The following is a 20279-nucleotide window of genomic DNA, read 5'->3' as shown; positions in this document are numbered from 1 at the left end:
ACAGGAGAAAAGCTTAAACCAAGTCCAATACCGTAAATGTGGTCTATTTTTGATTAACCATTTGTGTATCAGGTGTTCTGACAGTGCAATGCCCCACACTTTTGAGAAGGAGGCTAGTTGGATTTCCAGTGGGAAGCCACTCACAGTTCTAGCTGCGACAAGAAGCATAAACACCAGAGATTTACACATTAGTATTGGGTCTGGAAGTGTGATAAACCTAATTCCATTTGCAGACGCAATATTAAACAGAGTTGACGGTGGATTATCCACATAACTTTCTTGATTTACCTATGGTAGATCAGTTACCAGACTAACCACACAACTATGTATTTTCTTGCCAGTCCACAGCGTGAAAACTTCTTACAGAGTGGCAAGAGGCACACAACTCTCAAAATAAAAACAAAGAAACCTTTATTTCTTGAAAACATAGAAAGCCAAACAGAAAATATCTCTTCTGCGTTGAAGATAATACAAACTGATGTTCTGTATCCAGAATAATATTTTAACATCAGAAAATATCATATGATCAATTTTTAAAAGGGAGACATTTTGGTATCTTGTCAGAAGAGGTGTCATTGATAATACTGAGTGAGCTGAATGCACCTGACTTCCACCATTCATATGTGCTTAGCACCAGAAATTAAAAACCAACATTCAAAATAAATTTATTTCTACAAAAATGATTGTTTAATTGCATTGATAAGCCTAAAGACTACAGTTGCACAGACCAGTATATTTTAATATACAATTTTCCAGTGAGTTGGCTGTTCACAGGTACTCTCTTCATCGCCACAAAATCTGTTGTAAGTTGTTTTGGGATCAAAACCCAGAATCTCTCTTTCCTCATGAATGCGGAAGGAAAAGGTTGAGACTGAGGTACCTATAAAATATCTGTGAAGGAGTACAGAAAAAAAGTAAGAGAAGCTTCTGCTGCACATTCATGATATGGAAATCAGCTTGTTAGGATGCATTCTGACACCAGCTATTGATGTGTCCAAAGGGGACTGTGAGAAGAGTACAAGGTTCATGCAAAGAAACCTCCACTTGACACCAATTGTCAAACTCTCCTCTCTCAAACAGCCATGTTAACTGATTCACAAAGTTAGGGAGAAGTTGGGTTGCTTAAACAGTTGCACTGTAAACCATTTAAGATGCTATGCCTGCTGAGTCAAACACAGACATACGCAGAAATTAGCAGGTAAACCCTGAGCACCTGCAGGTCAAAGAATCTCAGGCAGCAATGCTGAGAATGTTACACAAATATCGTTACCTGGAAAAGACAGTCCTGGCCTAGAGGGGCCGGTGGCTCCACTCAGCAGAAGGCACTTCTGATAAAGCAAATTTTAAAGATGGGTGCCAATCTGAATTTTTTCCTATGATTTATTTTTGCATATCACGGTAAGAGTGAATTTGGCCTAACTTGATATAAAACATAACTCTCAATCAGTGGCATGCGGTCAGTGGACCGGGAGGGGGGGGGGGACAACTAGGCTCGTCTCCTAAATGTTCCCCCGGTGCCTACTTCCCAAAGCCTTGGAAGCTTCTGCCCAGCTTAGGGAGGCACAATGCTCGCTCCTTGCAAAGCTGGCCATAAATCTCTTCATTAGGGCAAGCACATTCATATGCATGAAGACTGCTCCAATAAAAAGTAAAACAAAAACAACACACAAACCATAGTCACCTGGCATGTGCACATATCCACTGATCAATAATTGCTATTCCTCCATCTTTGTAGAGTTCCAGCTCCTCCCAGTTAGGTTCAAATCTCACCATCTCTGGAAGAAGTCTCTTCAACTCTTCAGTCTCTGAAAAGGGACACGACGTCAGTGGCCTTCAGCTGGTCCCCACTCTAAAGGGGGTCACACTAGAAGCAAAACTACCATTTTCTCCCTGCTTATTTAAGTGTTGATGTTTTTAATAAAGAGAAATGGGCACACACAGTAAAAAAAGGGGAGTCTAAAGGTGTCCGGAGCTGAAGATCTACTGGGGTAGATCACTGTCCCGTAAAAACATTTAATTCAGGGGAAAGCCATCGGCTCACAAGCCCTTTCTAGTGGCCTACAAAAGCCTCCCACATATTGTTAAAGGTAAAGGGACCCCTGACCATTAGGTCCAGTCGTGACCGACTCTGGGGTTGCGGCGCTCATCTCGCTTTATTGGCCAAGGGAGCCGGCGTACAGCTTCTGGGTCGTGTGGCCAGCATGACTAACCCGCTTCTGGCGAACCAGAGCAGCGCACGGAAACACCATTTACCTTCCCGCCAGAGTGGTACCTATTTATCTACTTGCACTTTGACGTGCTTTCGAACTGCTAGGTGGGCAGGAGCAGGGACCAAGCAACGGGAGCTCACCCCGTCGCGGGGATTCGAACCGCCGACCTTCTGATCGGCAAACCCAAGAGGCTCAGTGGTTTAGACCACAGCACCACCCGCGCCCCTATTGTCCAAGGTACCGGAGAACAAATAAATATGCACAGCAGCTGCAGCGCCTGCGTCTAAGTGCGTAGATTCAGTTTAGAACAAAAGATTAAAGTATTGGGTTTTGGTTCTTTTTTAAAAAGCTACATACCCTTCGCAATGGCGTCAGTGGCTATAAAGACTCTCTGAAGCTTGTGCAACTTCAAGAGCCTTCGGATGGTCTCCACCGCTCCCTGGATGCTAGGCACGTCATTTCTGTGACCCCAGATGAAGTCTTTGCGCCTGAGGTGGGCTCCCAGATAGGGGCCCCCTATGGCCGTACCCAGCTTTACCTAGCACAGAAGAACCAGTACATGCTGAAACTGAAATAAAATGGCATTGATTCAGTGGGAAAACATCCTGCAGATAAGCACATGATCCCTAGCATTGTTAAATGAAGAAGTCTAAGATGCTAATTGGTCAATGCTTAGCAGAACTTGGCAAAGCTCCAAGTCCAGCCTACCAACCATCTATTTTCAGAGTAATAGGCTTTTTGGTGACACTTTCTGAAAGAAAAAGGTGATACCATCAGCTCTTTTGATTCTGATTACTGTATTTTTAACACCTGCAAGCCACTTGGGGGCTTTTGTCTGGAAAGCAGCAGAAAATGCTGCACCGGGTGACTGGTTGTCTCGCTCCTCTTGAGAAATTCCCAGCAGCTGACCCACTGCCTTCTCTTCCGTCCTTTGGATTTTTAACTGTTTACCAGACTGGAGAGTTGATTTTTTAATTTTTATTTTAAATCTGAACAGGGAGTGGGAAGGGAAGAAGCAGCTCCTTACAAGTAAGGCAGAGTAAGTGGCTCAGTCGAGGCCCCATTCACTGATGAGAACCAGCATTCCCAGAAAAGCCAATGTTCCCTTTCTATAGCACATCTCATCACACTTGAAAACACATGGGCTCCATTCCTTTATATGAGCCTCATATAGACACTCCCAACAGAAATGCAGTTAGAACAGAAAATAGCGAAGTTTAAACATTCAGGCAAACTTATTTTACCTTCATCTTTGTCCAGTCCTCAGAATACTGTGTCCTGTCCTTCTCATCAGTAGAATTTAAGAACTTGGTCCTAAACATGTCCCCCACCACACGAAGATGCTTAGCAAAAACCATGCTTCGACGTGTCTGCCACAAAAAAATAAATAAAATAAAATGATAAAGGATTAAAGTTCTTCCAAGATCTAAAACAAAAATTCTTTAAAGGCACAGTCCCAATGTTATTTAGCGCCACACAGATTAAACCCGATGTATCCAACAACACCAAGTTAACTACTGGAGAAGCAAAATTCAATGGATGGATTTTATACGCATATTACGGAAGCACTCTATAATCCAGTTTTTATGTAATACAGTTTGAAATTTAATTACTGAAAGGATGGGATAGTCACTCTACCAAAACCCTAAAATATTAATCCTGCAGTATTTGAAATACTTCATTCTAGGTGAAGATTTAGAAGCTGTGCTAAATTTGCTCTCTTTGCTTCAGAATGACTTGCCAAAATCAATTTAAATAAATTAGGATTAGTTGTTCTGGATATGCATATGACCTCAAAACAAGAACTGGCAAGACTACTTCATATAACAGGATATAAAAAACAAAATACCTAAGGATCTCCCTGACGGAAAAAATCCAGGTAAACTGTACAAGTATAAAGAACTAAGACAATACATTAGCAGTACCAAGTGTGAGAAGAGTTTATGGATTAGCTTGGATTATTAAAGGATGGTTTTGGTCAGGTAAGGATAATCTATGATTTGATACAGACTACTGTGGCCTGTTTATTTCATTAGAGGCCATACTGTGGTTGGATAACAGGAAGGTCATGTACTGCAAGATAACTTTTAAAATGTGTAATGTGATTACAGGAGAAAACAGCATAGGTTTTCCTTCAACAGAATTTTGGTGCATTACCATACCTTTAATTGAAATAATATTCTGGGATCATTTATAAAATAATTGCAGTAAATGTTTACGTTTAAGGATTTGGTAGTAAGTGGAAGTGCCTAGAAAATGCCAGGTTGTATATATCCTCTTTTCTTAATGGTTCCTATGCCCTACAAAATGCCTTGAGACGATGTTTGCCAAGGGGCAAAAAATAAGTGGATCCTATGGGAAAGACGGCTAGAAAATACTTACATTCCAATAATCTTTGCCACCATAGTGGTCATGAAGAAGATTTTCAGCTCGGTCTAGCATCACTGACCTACTAAAAATGATAAAACCAATTGTACATTCCCTTGCAAAATAGCTTGCATCAATTTATAGTTTAAGGAAGCAGAGAAGTCCATGGATGCACAAAAATGAACACTGCAATTTCTTTTTCGGGGGGTGGGGTGGGTGAAAATTGAGAAACCTTTCTTAACCCAGAAAATCCTAAACCCAGACAGCTCAACAATTAGCATTCTGTGGAGGAAATGTTGATCACGTACTTTGGGGACACCTTATTCTGGCTTGTAATTAAAGACAGGTAGGCACCATCGATGAGGAACAGATAATTTTCCAGTGCTTTGTTTTTCTATTTTTTTTCTTTTCTGTTTCGTAAGTTAATTGGTAAGAATGCATGGATGTTAATTGTAAATACAGTATTAGACGAGCTCAGCAGTTAACATTTCATTTCTTTACCAAATGAAAGTTAAATAAAAGGCTACATTAATTTCTCAGTCTAGGATATTGTATTTTTTCAAAAGCAAATTAACCTATACAAATTAGCCAAAGTTTGCATATGGCAATTTGGATTTTCCTCAGTGGAAAATTTCACAGTTCGAGATTTCTTGGGGAGGGGAATCATTTACAAACTGAGGGCTTTTATGGATTCCTCCTTCTCTGTCTTAGTGGTGTTGCAATAGGTTTCAATGTGAGATTACAGACAACACAAACCTTCATACTTGTTAAGAGTGAAAGGGGTAGGTGGGTTTAAAGCTTGCCTTTCTCTACGCAAAGCAAATATGGAAACATTTGAGATAGAAAATAATAGATTGTGTCTGACCGAGCAGAGATGTTCAAAAGGAGAGGAGCTATGACAGAGGCAGAGCCCTGGACCGATAAACAAGCCACATTCATGCCGCGTGTTTCTTCGTAGCCCCAGAACCATCCCCTAAAAAACAAGATGAAAATCATTAATAGATTGGCATATACAATATGACAGAAATTAAAACAATCTTGCTGATTTGAACACAGTCAAATAAATCTTTTTATTATTTTTATCCTCTTGCAAGTCTGAGCTCATTCCGAGTTTTAGTCTGCCTGTCACCCTGCAACTGTTAGCTACTCGTGTATACTCCTCCTTTGTGATTTCCCCTTTCTTCCACTTCTTATACACACCATTCTTAAATCTCAGCTCATCCGTAAGCTCCTTATGCAGCTGCGCCAATTTCTTTAGATGTCTCACACTTTTCTCTCTTGTTGAAACTGTCTGCATTTGTGCCTTCAGTATTTCTCCTTTTAGAAACTCCTATTCATCTTGGACTCCCTTCTCTTTGAGTATTTCTGATCGTGGAATTTCACTCATTAGTTCCTTAAACTTTTTGAAATTGGCCTTCTTAAAGTTGATAGTGCATGTCTGAATGTACTCAGCTTTCCCTTGCATCTGTATCATGAAACCCAGGACATGACCACTTCCTCACAAGTTTCTGAGTACTTCCACTTCGTATTAAAAGCTCCAATTTGTCTTGATTCCCATACTCTTTGCATTTGTGTAGACAACTGAAACCATGAGTTACTCCAACTGTGGTTTTGTTACTGGCTAACTGATCCTTAAACAATCCCCACCAAAGTGTAAGAAAAAATCAGTTGATGTGGCCAGAGTATTGATATAGGTAGCAATATGTAACAATTTATGTAACTATATAGGGACTCGGGTGGCGCTGTGGGTTAAACCACAGAGCCTAGGGCTTGCTGATCAGAAGGTCGGCGGTTCGAATCCCCGTGACGGGATGAGCTCCCGTTGCTCGGTCCCTGCTCCAGCAGCTCGAAAGCACGTCAAAGTGCAAGTAGATAAATAGGTACCGCTCCGGCGGGAAGGTAAACGGCGTTTCTGTGTGCTGCTCTGGTTCGCCAGAAGCGGCTTAGTCATGCTGGCCACATGACCCGGAAGTTGTACGCCAGCTCCCTCGGCCAATAAAGCAAGATGAGCGCTGCAACCCCAGAGTCGGCCACGACTGGACCTAGTGGTCAGGGGTCCCTTTACCTATGTAACAACAGCAGCATTGGCTATGTTTTTGGACTATTTAAATTTCTGTGCTGTTAACCATTCTGTGTTTTATTGTAAACAGAATGGAAGATGCCCATCTTTAAAAATAAATAAATATTTTTCATTTAGGAAGAGCATGCTGATGCAACAATAATAAAATATTCATTGAACAAAAGAAAAACTGTTTTAATGTTAAAAATTCCAATGAAAGTTTTTTTCAGGGGGGACATTTAGGGACTTGTGGAGAAAATATCTGCATTCTAGGTGCCCGGCTGTAATTATAATGCAATTACTAGTATAGAAGATTACCTGTAGTATTTATGTTTGTCTGTCGAATACATTAGTTGGTCAATACATGGCCTTTCATCTATTTTCTCCTCCCAAGTTCCATCTTTCCATCCTTCAGCATAACTTTGCAAAACATACACCTGATCAATAAAGGGTCCACCTGACTCTGAATAATGAACAAAAATCAGCACATGAGTATAACATCTATATCTATTTCATTTTATACAGCAGATATCAAGTGGAGCAACTAGCATTATCTCTAGCTGCATACAGTTACTTCCAAAGTAACTATCTATAGAAACCAGAATGTCAGTTAATAGAAAGGGGGTTTGAGTTGGAGCCCTGTGAATCTGGTCACTGCATCTTCAGAAAAAGACAAATAATCTGGAGAGGATTTGGAAGAGAGCTAGAGGTTATCTCAAATGTTTCTATAAAAAGCACCTTCTGATTTTATTAAGTTGGCATGAACCTCAACCCTGTGCCAATTCAAGAAATGCACTGACACAATCCCCAACAGGTGTCCATCCAGTCTGTGTTTAAAAACCTCTAGCGAAAGAGACAACATTACTTCCAAGGCAGTCTGTTTCACTGCCCACAACTCATCCCATCACAAAATTATTTCTGATGTTTAGCTTAGCTTAAATCCCCTTCCTTGTAATTTAAACCATTGCTTCTAGTCCTACCTACAAATCTGCTCCATCATCTGTATGATGCAGCCCTTCAAGTAAGACAGGAGTCTGCAAGACAGCAGCAGGAACGAAACTGTGCATGGATGCAACCGGAGCAGAAACCACCATTGTGCCAACTGCAAAAATGGGTGCCACATTAACAAAAATCTGTATCTTCTGTTTCTCCAAGCAACTATGGTCATGCCCAAATAAGATATTATTGTTTCATTTAATATTTGCTAAATGGCATACACATGCAATTGTGCAACAGCTAGCATGTACCTACTAATATATTTTAGCCTTCATAATAGTAGATATCCCTCTACCCCCTGAGAGATAGTGGTGGTGAGAAAGGTAACATATCCTCATTTGGAGTTCTGCTTTAGAAATGTTATCTATTTCAAACACCTCATTTAACTGAATGCAAGCAGAAAAGCCCACCACAAAACTACTTCAAGACTGCATAGAATACTGATTATTTAATAGTAATATTTTACCTGCAAGGAACTCTTCGTACTCAATAACTGGTATGTTTTTACTGAGGCTGGGAACATCAAAGAATTCAAACCAAGGAATTCGGATCTGATGAATGTCAGGACTCTGCCAGTGATAGAGACGCCCCCAGGGAGGCAGAACCAATACCCAGGCTTCATGTTTCAACAAAGTTTTTATAAGAGAAGCAACTCTTATATAGACATCTCTGCGGAGGTTGAAACCTTCCGGTGGGTTTACATCATACAAAAGATACCTGGAGATAACAAAATAAAGTTACTTGAAAAAGCTAAAGAAAAGTCATGATTTGCAATCTCCAGTGACTTCCTAGTTCTGAATAAGGCAGATACACAGTCAGCTGTGCTTTTGGGGGGATACAGAGTTTGGGGTACAATCTTCTCCCCTGGTGAAAAACAGTGGGGACTAAATAGAACAGTGGAGTCATAACCACCTCCGGAGCCCATCTGCTTGTGCCAGCCGGGATAGAAGATGTGGAAGAGCAGGAAACAAGGAAATGCCCATTCAAATAAGTATTAGGCAACCTGGACAGTTTTTAAAGTGTTTAGCTTTGTTTTACTAAATACTAGTAAAATAAACAAGACAAATTAGATCACACTCTGAATTTAAACTGAATTTTCTGATGCAAATCCTTCTAATTCAGTCCCTCCCCCCCCCCCCGCCAGAAAACCTCCATCACTGCCAGTAGTTGGACTGGCTTAGGGTGCAGCAGCAACTTGGCTAACTCATGTCCAACCCCCACCCACTTTCTTCATAGGTTTATGCCGGCCAAGTTGGGTGGGTAGAACAGGGACCTCCATGGTGGCAGAGTCTCTTCACTAAGCCAGGATGAACAAGGCATCTGCCTCATCCAGAGTTTGGATTGCTCTGTTCACCATCTGGGAAGGGAGTCTTAGAACAGAAGGAAGACAACCATTCTAAGGGGGAACTTTCCATCCATTCGCTCTACCCAGACTACCCAAGCTGGTGTCTATTTAGTCAACACCAAGTGCATGACCTATACAGTATTTCCTCTTCTCAATGGCAGAGCACACATTTTGCATGCAGAAATCACAACCCCTGGCATCTCCTGGAAGGGATGGGGAGTCCTGGACAGCTGCTGCCAATCCGTGCCAATAAAGCAGACCTAAGGTGGACCAGAGGTCTGATTTACTTTATGACAGCTTCCTATATCCTGCTGTTCATATACAGTTGTACCTCTGCTTACTTATCCCACCGGTTATGTAAATTTTGGGATACATAAGCTGCAAACTGGGAGTATATTTCTGGGTTTTTGCCATGTGCGCAGAAGTGGTCTCTCCAGTTGTGAAAACCTCGGGATCAGACCGGACCTCCGGAATGGATCCCGTCCGCAACTGGAAGGACCACTGTATTCTCATAAGTTTTATAAATAGTAACTGCTGCTTCTAATACTAATTTAATTCCGTTTCCAAAGGTAGGGCAGCTACTGCTTTTTTGTGCCAATCAGAGGAATTGTGCAGTGGGCCCAAATTAGCTGAGTGTTTGCAGAATCTCCTGAATTGTAAGACCCTTTTAGCAACTGCCCTTTTGCATCTCGTTTAGGATCATTGCATTGAGTTGGCCCTTCCTAGCTCAAAGCCAGGCTTTACAACCCAATTCCTACGCTTCAACTTCCCTGCTCAGGATGGGACCCTTTAAACTCTGTTCAACCCAGAATAACTCGCTGTTCAGATATCCTCTGCTGCCTATGAATACATGATTTTTTTAAATAAAGAATAAAAATCTGTTAGATCAGTTTGAGGGTAGATTCCCACGGGAGTCGCTTCGTGTTCGCCTGAGGTACCATAAGAGACGCCGAGTTGGTCTCCAGGATGATAGCAGATGGACTGATGGACATTGGCAGGGGATCGAAACTGGGAAAGGGAGGGCAGGGTTTGGGAATCCAAAGGGTGTACAATTATATTTTGACTTTTTTATTTTCTATTTGGTTTTGTTGTTAGTGTAAAAATGGGGAATTCGTGGAAGGGAATTTGGGTCGACCTTAGAAAAAGGTTTATGAAGGAGTAATGACGTATAAAGATTGATGTATATAAGTTAAAATTGGGTATATAAAATGAATTAAATATTAGAATGAACTAAATATAATAAGGTTAAAAATTGGGGATAAGAACTTGTTGAACTAACAATTGGAAATGGAATACAAGAAGGGGAGGCGTGGAGAAGTCGTGGAAATAGGTTGTTGAAAGTAAGGTTTGTAAACGTGGAGTGTTTTTAATTCTTTTTGTCTTTTTTCTTTTTTATGGAAATTTCAATAAATATCATTTTTTAAAAAAACATAAGAGACGCCGAGTTGAGGGCGGGAGCCCAGCGGGGCCGAGGCGGAGAGGCGCCTGCCAGGGGTCCCGAAAGGCCCCCTCGCCGGACTCTGGCTGGCGGGGCCGGGGCGAGAGACGACCAGCAGCGCCCCTCCGGCTGCCCTCCCGCCTGGCCGCCCTCCGGCCCCCGCGAGGCCTTTCCGCCCTCTCGCCCTTCCTCACCGTCTCCGGGGCGCGGCGGCGGCGGCGGCGGGCAAGGAGGCTGCGCCGTGTCCCGCGCGGAAGGCGGCCTCTTGGGGCGGCTGGGCGGCGGCGGCGAGCGCGATCAGGACGAGGAGCGGCGGCGGCGGGAGGCCGGGGAGTCGCGGGGCCGCCATGCGCGCCGGGGCGGAGAGGCGCGGGCCGGGCGGGGCCTTTCGCCGAGCCGGGGAATCTCGCCGGGAAGGAGGCGGCCCCGGAGCTCAGCCGCTCCCGCCTTCGCTCTCCCCCCGCGGGCGATGCCGGCCAACGCGGACCGGCCTCCGTCGCTCCCTCCCAGAGACCCGCCTGCCGGAGGGCGGGCAGGCCGGCGTGGGCCGTCGCCGGGGGGGGGGGGGGGGGGCGTCGCCAGGAGAAAGCGGCTCCCCGAGGCTGGCGGGGCCGCCCTCGCCCTTCCCTCTGGCCGCTTAGCCCTCCGCCTGGCCGACCTGGCAGGGCGGTTGTTGGGGGTTCAAGGAGGGAGGAGGCCAAGGGTCTCCCGGTTCTTCCTCCCGGCCAGCTCATCTCCTGCTGCACACAGGATTTACCTGAGGCGACTCCTGTCTTATGCGTCTCCTTGCTGCCCGCAATCATCTCTTGGGTTTTTCCCTCAAGGTACCAGTGCAAATGAACAGAAAACTTCTGACGCGCTCTTAGACGACCATGTGCAAGGCCCTGACCCAATGACTGTTGCACCCACCCAACTTCCATCTGGTTTCTGGGGATCCCCAGAGGAAGTCAGAAGTACAGCGGAAGAAAAGGATGAAGGAAACGCGCCCCAGCATGTTGGGTTGAAATAAATGACAGACAAATGGCAAGTGTCATCTGGGAGGCATCTCGCGAGCAAGTCTCGGGGAGTCCCTTTTATTGAATATTACAGCATTGCCCCATATGTGCTTGTTGCTGATTGGTTAACACAAATACAATGCAAGGGTTGTATATAAACATTAATCATCAATAGAAGAAAGGTTGGGAAAGGGAACACAGAATTAGACAGGTATGAAAACCTTACTAATGATTGATATAGCAAAACCTAACAGGGCATAACTATTGTATTCCATAGATGTGGTCCACCATGCATTAAGAACAGGTCAGGATATGATGTTTCATGAATTCAATGTGAGCTGAACATTCCAGGAAGGAATGTTTCAGACTCAGAGCAGTTTGTGTCAGACTCATGTGCAGAAGCAAATGTGTAGAAGCAAAGCTTCATATCACCAGCAGTTCTTTAAGGACATTCAAAAATGTGCATCTCCCAGTGATGTACTAGGCCTTGCTTCAAAATTTCCAGATGCTCCAAAGTACGCCAGGTCCTGTCTTGCCACTATGCGGATGCTCACAAAAAAGCTCTCAGAAGATCAGAAACATGATGAGAGACGGTTGATGTTTGAGCACCCTCAGTTTAGCCAGCTCTGTCAGTGTGTGATGCAGGAGGCCAAATACATGTGGCGTGATGACTTGGCATGCGGCCTGCTAGCTGTGGAGAAACTGGGAGTCCCACCAAACACCCGGTTGGTTCAGACCTTGCTGAGAGTATGCCAGGTAAGTCACAGAAACTCTGTAGTCTTGCACTGAACATAAGGGATGAGTATATAGTAGTGAATTGAGCTCCAGACTTGTCAGTGGGGCCATTCATCTGGCAAGCTAAACTAATGATTTTATAATGAATACTTTGGTTTTCAAAGTGCTCCCACATACATTCTCATAATTGGGTAAAATAGGTCATAGAGCAGCCCTAACGTTCATTCCTTTTCCAACTCTCCTATCTGTTACCTCTGAGGCACACAGTCTTGTGAACTCTGTTCTCCTCCTGCTCTTTAAGGATAGATAGGAGAATGAGAGAACCGCATAGCAGTTGGCATAGCAGCCCTGTGAAAAATGCGAGGTGGTGATGTGCCACTGCATGTTTGTGACTCTTTCCCCATAGCAGTAGAAACTTGCCAGATACGCAGACCATCAGAGGCGTGGCAAGCCCTCCTGGTGGACAGGGTGTTGCTGAAGGCTCCTGTTAACTTCTTAATGCACATTTTGCACACGGGAATTTCCACATTGTAAGAATCGGCATACTTACAGTTTGAAGAACACAACAGTAAATAAGGAGTAATCCCACCAAACAAGTACACTTTGTTAATCCGACGTAATTGAGTCATGGTAAAGCTGGAGTTGAAAATGCATTTGTTTAATATTTGTTTAAATGGTAAAATTTGGAATGAATAACTTGAGGCTGCAGTTCTCAGACGTACTTCTGAGGAGACGTGCTCCCTTTACGTGAAAGATTGCTGAAAACCGGGTTTTCTTGTGCTTTGAATAGGAACGTCTCAATGAATTTGATGACCGATTTCTCTCAGTTGTTTCAAGCACTTTGCAAGAAATGGAAAAGTCCAAGAATGTGGAAGCTTTTCAAGTTGGATTGCAGTAAGGAAAAAAAATACATTGACTTCTAATAGGCTTGTAATTGATAATAATTACAAAAACCTTGCTGTAAGGTCACCAGTATATGGATCACACTGGCCAAGCCATCCCTGTCTAGGAATGAGCATGGCTGACATACCAACCAAGTTTTGGAAGTGCCCTCCTTGTCAGAGCTCACCTGTGTAATGGACAGTAATGGATCCAGGAGCAACCCCAAGCTAAATGCAATATTGCCCAAAGCTCTGGTGTTCCTTTTTCAACCATTTTGAAAGAAAGAAACACATTCTTTCTGTCTCAGTGTAGCAAGAAAGGGGAAAACTGATAAGTAATTGGATATACTGTAGATCTCTTCCTTTTTTTAAAAAAAAAACATTTTTATTGGATTTTTCACAGTTTTATACATTTTAACTTAACCATTTCAAACATTAAAATACAAGGTTCTTTTGAATCTTTGGACCCCCTTCCCTGACTCCATGGGTTCCATGTTTAAGATTAAATTTGCTGCATCTTTTACCCTTATCCATCTATTAAATATCCATAATTATCATAAGTAATTCCACATTACAATTGTAGTCTCAAAACAGCTGCGGGAGAGGTAGCGGACTGACGCAAGTCCCACGCTGCTGTCTCAGGCTGCATAGAACCTGCAGGCGCCTAAGACACCATGTCACTCCTCAAACGCCCGAGCCTTAAGAATGGCACTTTTCGCAACCATACTACCATCCGAATAACCTTCTAGGTCCAGTTAAGCACACCACGAGTCACAGCTGGGGGGGGGGAGGCAGCAGGGGAACCTTTTGGGGAGCGGCGCCTGCCCGCGCCCAGAGTGCCACCTGGGATTTGTCACCCCTCTTAGTAGTGGCACCCCTACCGCACCCCCGTCGCTACGCCCCTGCCAAGAAGCATTTCTTCTAGAATCCAGAAGAGATGGATGTTGATGGAAAAAGCCGACAATTCCTTCTTCTTTTTTTATAACAGATGAAAAAAAATATGGAGCCAGTGAAACGCCAGCTGTCTCCGGCCAGATTCCCCCACTTGCCACACATGTAAGTTTTCCCGCTTTTGAAACAAAAAATTCCTTCCAGTAGCACCTTAGAGAGCAACTAAGTTTGTTCTTGGTATGAGCTTTCGTGTGCATGCACACTTCTTCAGATACACTGAAACAGAAGTCACCAGACCCTGTTTGATGTTGTTGGGGCCAGTAATGGTGGTGGAAGAAATGGATATGGGACAATTCTTTATAAGAGGAAGAAGAGTGATTTATTAAAATCAAAAGGCGAAATTAATAGTAAAGAATGTGCTAACAGAAAATACTGAAATTACGAAAGGTACAAGACAAGGGTGTCCTCTGTCACCATCATTATTCATAACAGTACTGGAAGTCCTCCTAAAGAGCACCATCGCCAAATCAATGAAATATTCAAAGAAGATTTAAAGAAAAATGGATTTGGTTATACTAAATCAAAATTTGAAATGGAAATATTAAATAATAAAGTTAAAATATTATCAAAAATGTATAAATTTCTTTTCGAATGGCATGTAAAAGATGAAGAGGTTAAGTCGGTGATGATAGATTGGGCTAAAGGTTTTGGCTATAATATACAGCTAGAAGACTGGGAAAAATGATGGAAAGAAGGAATAATATATCAAGAGTTTGATATATAATCTTGATCTTTTGCAGATATGTAGTGGGGAAGAGTCTCGCAGGCGAGGCAGAATTGGAAGTATTTGTTATCTTAAATATTTGTTATCTATAGTTTGGAAGTGGATATAGGCTGTAGGGTTAGAACTAGAAGATAGGGTATTTTAAAATAGTTTGTAAGTGATATTTGTAAGTGATAAAATGTGAAGTTATTTTAAGTGTCATTAAAAAAAAGATGGTTAGAAATTATGATATATGTAAACTGCTAAAGATGAAGTAAAATGAAAATCAGATAGGGGGGACTTGGGGAAGCCCACTTAACCATGTTTAGAAAAATAAGGATATGACAAGAATTTGTTTGTTTTTCTGTTTGTGTGTTTTTTAAATATATTTTAAGAAAATATTCAAAGAAGGAATAACAAAGGATTATAAACGTAATCCTAGATAAACCACCAAGTCTGTGCAGGGAAGAGCTAGACAGCCGGCTGTGTTCACTGCCTTTAGAAACCTTTGCAACTAGGAGTTTAAACATTTCCCACATTGACAATACTCCTGTTTTGAAAAACAAAACAAGAAAACTACATGTAGATTGTTACTTCTATTACTTTCCTTGTACTAACTGCTTTAATAGGTCAAGGCACACTATTACTGAAATGTATTGAGAATTCACATGTTGCAATAAATCATTTTATTATTATTATGAATGAGTAAGGCCATCCAAACTGCAGGGTCTGGCATGCCTTGGGCTAGAAGTGTATTTTAGCAATTAGCTTCCACACACAAATACTTCAGGTCTGCTCTGCTCTGAAAATCATTTATTTAAAGTTACGACCCATCCTGGTGGTAGCAATAGGTTAAAAGATATTTAGCAAGAGCAAGAGCCACATGCATTTTCCTTTTTTACTTTCAGGAAAGAAAATGCAGATTCCCACCCATTGTGACATCGGTGGAAGTCTTAGAGGTGGAAGGAAGACTGACCTACTTTGGCAAAGGGCGCTGATGGCGAGTCACATACTGTCATACCTTGAGATGAATGCTTCAGGTTAAACATTTTCGGGTTGTGCTCCGCGGTGACCCGGAAGTAACAGAATGCGTTACTTCCGGGTTTTGTCGCTCGTGCATGTGCAGTCAAAATAACATCATGCACAGTCGCGTGTTACGTTCATTTTAGGATGTATATGTGCAGGATGTGCAGTATGTTAATATTTAAATATTTATTTATATAAATATCCCGTGATCTTTAACATTGCAGGGCTAGTTGCTTAGCATCACCAAAAGCTCTCAGGTTATACCAGAAGGATGATCTAATTGAAGACAAAGATAAATTTAAGAATTCCTCAGAATAGTGAGGAAGGCCTTTAGAAGGGGGTTACATCATGGCATCCTTTTATAGGCATTTCAGGAGGGCCGAGTTTGAGGAAGCCTGCTCTATGGTTTAATTTCCCTGCACAAAGGTTGAAATGGTGTCCCATTACTAATACCTGCCAGTAGCCATTTAATTTGTGTAATTAATTATAAAGCATTTTATTAAAATGTAACTTCCAGATTTTTCAGCATAACCCACAAACACATTCACATATCCTGCGCTTACCAAAGACTGCAGAACCATTAGGCAGTTGACAATACTCCCGTTTTGAAAAACAAAACAAGAAAACTGCATGTAGATTGTTACTTCTATTTATAAGTTACACTCAACCAGCTCTTAAAACTGTAAAGTATGGAAGGCCTAGTGGGGGGCTGGCGGTGGTGGTGTCAACCTCTCTTAATGTATCAATTCAACAGTGTCCCTTGTTGACCACCCCTAATTTTTTAGTGTTGTCCCTTTCTGATAGTCTCCTGAGAAATACTTATTGCATATGTGTGTATATACCTCCAGTAAAGTCTTGTGGGGAACTGAGATCATATTGGGATAAACTTGACCAACTACTCGAAAGTATAGACTCTCTGTCACCTAACCCTCAGTTTATCTTGGGAGGTGACTTCAATGCCCGCATCGCCCTTGTTTCCCCACAAAATACAATATTATCTGGTCTAAATTTGGAGGACGAACCTGAAATCTGTCAGAGGGCAGCAATGGACACCACCTCTAATCGCGCTGGGAAACATCTTTGTGAACTTATAATAAAGCATAACCTTTTGTTATGCAATGGGCACGGTCAAGGGGATCAAGAGGGTTATTTTACTTTTATCTCCCCCAGAGGATTTACTAGCACCATAGATTATATCCTAACATCTAATAATGTGCCAGTTAACCGAGATACCTTCAGGATAATTCCCAGAGCTGAAAGTGACCACTTTCCACTTGAGTTATCTCTGACATTATTCTTTTCTCCTGCCTTTCCTAAATTATTGGATGAAACAGAATATCTGATACTTGGAAATAGAAGGTTAAAATGGAATGCACAGGTCCAAGAAAAAATGATTCAGATCCTGGATTCCCATGAATTTGCTTTATTAAAGGGGGAAATGTTGTTAGAAACAGGAAATGTAATTGGACTTTATGAGAACATAATCAACCGAATGCGCCCACTGATGACCACAGCTAGTGTGATAAAAAACAAAAAGTTTAAGAGACAGACTTGGTTTGATAAGGAATGTCAGAATAGCAAAAAATGTCTAGCTAGGGTACTTAGAAAATTGAAGTTAAAACAGGATAAGCACAATCTTGCCCTACAAGCAGAGGTAGCCCAGTTACGAAACAACTATAAATTATTACTTAAAAGCAAGAAACAAATATATTATGAACAACAGTGGAAAGAATTGGGAGATGCAGCACTTCAGAAGGACTCACGGAAATTTTGGCATCTGGTTGCCCAAGGCACAAATGGGCTGGGCTACTCGTTAGAAGCATCTGTCCAAAGAAAGGATTGGGTGACATATTTTACAGAAATATATGGCCCCTGTCCTGACTCACCCCCACAAGTTTACTATACTCAATTATCAGAACTGCCAGAATGGCCAGACGTCACGCCCAATCAGATTAAGAGGCTAATCGCAAGCCAACTAGCTAATAAAGCTCCAGGAGAAGACATGATCCCAATGGAGATCTATAAGATAAGACCTGATTTCTGGTCACCCATATTTGCAAAATTGTTTTCATACATTAACAGCTCAGGTCGTATACCTGAAGGGTGGAAGTTGAGTATAATTGCCCCAATATATAAAAAGGGCGATAAGAAAAACCCTGCCAATTATAGACCCATTAGTTTGTTAGATGTAGCCTCCAAACTATATGCCAGGCTCCTTCTTGGGAGACTAGAAGAATGGGCAGATACAAATAAGGTGATATCTGAAGTCCAGGCAGGTTTCCAAAGAGGGAAATCCACATTGGACCAGTGCTTTGTGCTGAACTTTCTGCTATGTAAATACATCCATAATTTGAAGCAAAAATTATATGTTGCTTTTATCGATCTAAAGTCAGCTTTTGATACGGTCCCAAGACACGCATTGTGGCAAAAATTGGAAAAGACAAATATAGACCTCCGACTATTATTTCTCATCAAAACATTATATACTGACACATCAATACAAGTAAAGGTGGATCTGGCTGGCCATCTCACCACTAGAATTAAGACCATTACTGGAGTCAAACAGGGATGCATTTTGGCACCTTTCCTGTTCAATTTTTATATTAATGACATGGTTAAAGAACTGGAGGGCCTACAGTTTGCCCCTGTCACAATTCTCGACCAAAAACTCTCAGTTTTAATGTATGCTGATGACCTAGTACTTGTATCTAGAACCCAGGTGGGCCTGAGATGGCTGCTTGCAAAATTAAGTTCATATTGCATGAGGAATGCTTTATCTATAAACTATGATAAGACGCAGGTCATTTGTATTTGGGAAGCGTTCTAAAAAGCATGTTTGGCACCTGGATGAACACATCATAAACCAAGTAAATACGTTTAAATATCTGGGATTGATTTATACAGAAACGGCATCTTGGAATACACAGCTATCCAATATTAAATTGCAAGCCTTTAAATCAGCAAAAGCCATTCTGAAATTCGCTGCATGTAAAGGTGGAAATCTGGTCAACCTAGCTCTATCTGTGTATAAAGCAAAAACAATGGCCCAGATTTTATATGGTACAGAGGTTTGGGGTACCTCAAAGGTCTCCGGTCTGGAACCCCCACAGAATTATTTTTTAATAGTTCTTTTAGGTTTACCCAAAGACGTGCAATCTGCCATGGTCAGGTTGGAAACTCGCATGTTGAGCATAGAGAGCCAAATAGATAAAAGAATTCTGTTACTGGTTTAGAGTTCAACAGATGGACAACACTAGGCTACCATTGAGCTCTCAAATGGATTACCCCTTAAAAACTGGGTACATCATGCTGCCCAACTGATGGGCAAATATGATCTCTCAGTGACTGAGATTAAAGAACTCCCCTTATATTCACAGAAAAATATTTTTAAACGCTCCATAAGGGCAGTGGCAACTAAAAACGATCTAAACTCTATGTGCACATCTACATGCGCCCCATTGTACAGTGGTACCCCGCAAGACGAACGCCTCGCAAGACGGAAAACCCGCTAGACGAAAGGGTTTTCCGTTTTGGAGGCGCTTCGCAAAACGAATTTCCCTATGGGCTTGCTTCGCAAGACGAAAGCCCATAGGGAAATCTCCGGGACAGCGGGGAAGCGCAGCACGTCTTCCCCACTGTCCTCGGACCTCCTCCGAAGCCTGGCGGGGGGGGGGCGGAGAGACCTCCTCCCGCCGCCAGGCTTTGGAAGGCTGCTCCGAAGCCTGGCGGGGGGGGGGGCGGAGGGAAATAAAGGGGAAAAAATTTATTCCCCCACCGCCAGGCGTGGGGCTGGGGCGGGGGAAGCCCGAGCTTCCCCCTCCCCCACAACGGGACGCAGAGCCATGCCGAAGCTGCGCGCAGCTTTGGCATCGCTCTGGGAGCTTGCGGGGCTGGGGGAGGAGGAAGCCCTCCGCCAGCCTCCAAACCATGTCGGGAGACAGCGGGATGGCGCGCTGCGCCTCTCCCGTTGTTCCCCGAGTTTGCGGGGCTGGCGACGGGGAGGAGCAGGCTTCTCCCCCCCGCCAGCCTTCTAGCCAAGTCGGGGGACAACGGGAATGGAGCGCTGCGCCTCTCCCGCTGTCTCCCGAGTTTGCGGGGCTGGCGACGGGGAGGAGCAGGCTTCTCCCCCCCCCCCCGCCAGCCTTCTAGCCAATTCGGGGGAAAGCGGGATGGCGCGCTGCGCCTCTCCCGCTGTCTCCCGAGTTTGCGGCCCTGGCAATGCGAGGAGCAGGCTTCTCTCCCCCGCCAGCCTTCTAGCCAAGTCGGGGGACAGCGGGAAGGGCGCGCTGCGCCTCTCCCATTGTCCCCCGAGTTTGCGGGGCTGGCGACGGGAGGAGCAGGCTTCTCCCCCCCCGCCAGCCTTCTAGCCATTTCGGGGGACAGCGGGATGGCGCGCTGCGCCTCTCGCGCGGGGCTGGCGACAGGAGGAGAAGGCTTCTCCCCCCCCCCCGCCAGCCTTCTAGCCAAGTCGGGGGACAGTGGGAAGGGCGCGCTGCGCCTCTCCCGTTGTCCGCCGAGTTTGCGGGGCTGGCGACGGGAGGAGCAGGCTTCTCCCCGCCGCCTGCCTTCTAGC

The 20279-nt window shown here is 43.5% G+C and overlaps 2 protein-coding genes across 5 annotated transcripts; one reads left to right on the top strand and one right to left on the bottom strand.

Annotated features, from left to right (window-relative positions):
* Positions 1-394: 394 nt before the first annotated feature.
* Positions 395-10936, bottom strand: POFUT2 (protein O-fucosyltransferase 2). 2 transcript variants are annotated; one of them, XM_028703613.2, is made up of 9 exons: positions 10610-10936; positions 8099-8349; positions 6955-7099; positions 5443-5550; positions 4593-4662; positions 3455-3580; positions 2568-2748; positions 1682-1805; positions 395-891 (listed from the first exon to the last, which is right to left on the bottom strand). In XM_028703613.2, the coding sequence occupies exons 1-9, from the start codon at positions 10762-10764 to the stop codon at positions 738-740; spliced, it is 1314 nt and encodes a 437-aa protein (XP_028559446.2). In that variant the 5' UTR covers positions 10765-10936; the 3' UTR covers positions 395-737. The 2 variants fall into 2 exon arrangements, with proteins under 2 accessions (XP_028559446.2, XP_028559453.2); XM_028703620.2 differs by having other exon boundaries at positions 4593-4659; positions 10610-10935.
* Positions 10937-10984: 48 nt separating this feature from the next.
* LOC144325478 (FAST kinase domain-containing protein 2, mitochondrial-like) lies at positions 10985-19744 on the top strand. 3 transcript variants are annotated; one of them, XR_013390640.1, is made up of 4 exons: positions 10985-12166; positions 12936-13039; positions 14015-14082; positions 15589-19744. XR_013390640.1 is itself a non-coding variant. In XM_077918864.1 (3 exons), the coding sequence occupies exons 1-3, from the start codon at positions 11768-11770 to the stop codon at positions 15617-15619; spliced, it is 498 nt and encodes a 165-aa protein (XP_077774990.1). In that variant the 5' UTR covers positions 10985-11767; the 3' UTR covers positions 15620-19744. The 3 variants fall into 3 exon arrangements, 2 of the variants coding, with proteins under 2 accessions (XP_077774990.1, XP_077774985.1); XM_077918864.1 differs by lacking the exon at positions 12936-13039; XM_077918859.1 differs by lacking the exon at positions 15589-19744 and having other exon boundaries at positions 14015-15378.
* Positions 19745-20279: the final 535 nt, after the last annotated feature.

Source organism: Podarcis muralis, chromosome 1 (genome assembly GCF_964188315.1).
Source record: "Podarcis muralis chromosome 1, rPodMur119.hap1.1, whole genome shotgun sequence".
In the NCBI taxonomy this organism is placed as follows: Eukaryota; Metazoa; Chordata; class Lepidosauria; order Squamata; family Lacertidae; genus Podarcis; species Podarcis muralis.
Note: the sequence above shows the minus strand (reverse complement) of the source record. Positions and strands in the feature narration are given on the sequence as shown.

Coding starts and splice junctions, on each gene's coding strand:
- LOC144325478 (XM_077918859.1), top strand. CDS start 11,768: ATGTTTCAGACTCAGAGCAGTTTGTGTCAGACTCATGTGCAGAAGCAA. Junction 12,167..12,935: donor CCTTGCTGAGAGTATGCCAG/GTAAGTCACAGA, acceptor TGCTTTGAATAG/GAACGTCTCAATGAATTTGA.
- POFUT2 (XM_028703613.2), bottom strand. CDS start 10,764: ATGGCGGCCCCGCGACTCCCCGGCCTCCCGCCGCCGCCGCTCCTCGTC. Junction 8,350..10,609: donor GCCGCCGCGCCCCGGAGACG/GTGAGGAAGGGC, acceptor TGTTATCTCCAG/GTATCTTTTGTATGATGTAA. Junction 892..1,681: donor TGGATATGTGCACATGCCAG/GTGACTATGGTT, acceptor ACTCCTTCACAG/ATATTTTATAGGTACCTCAG.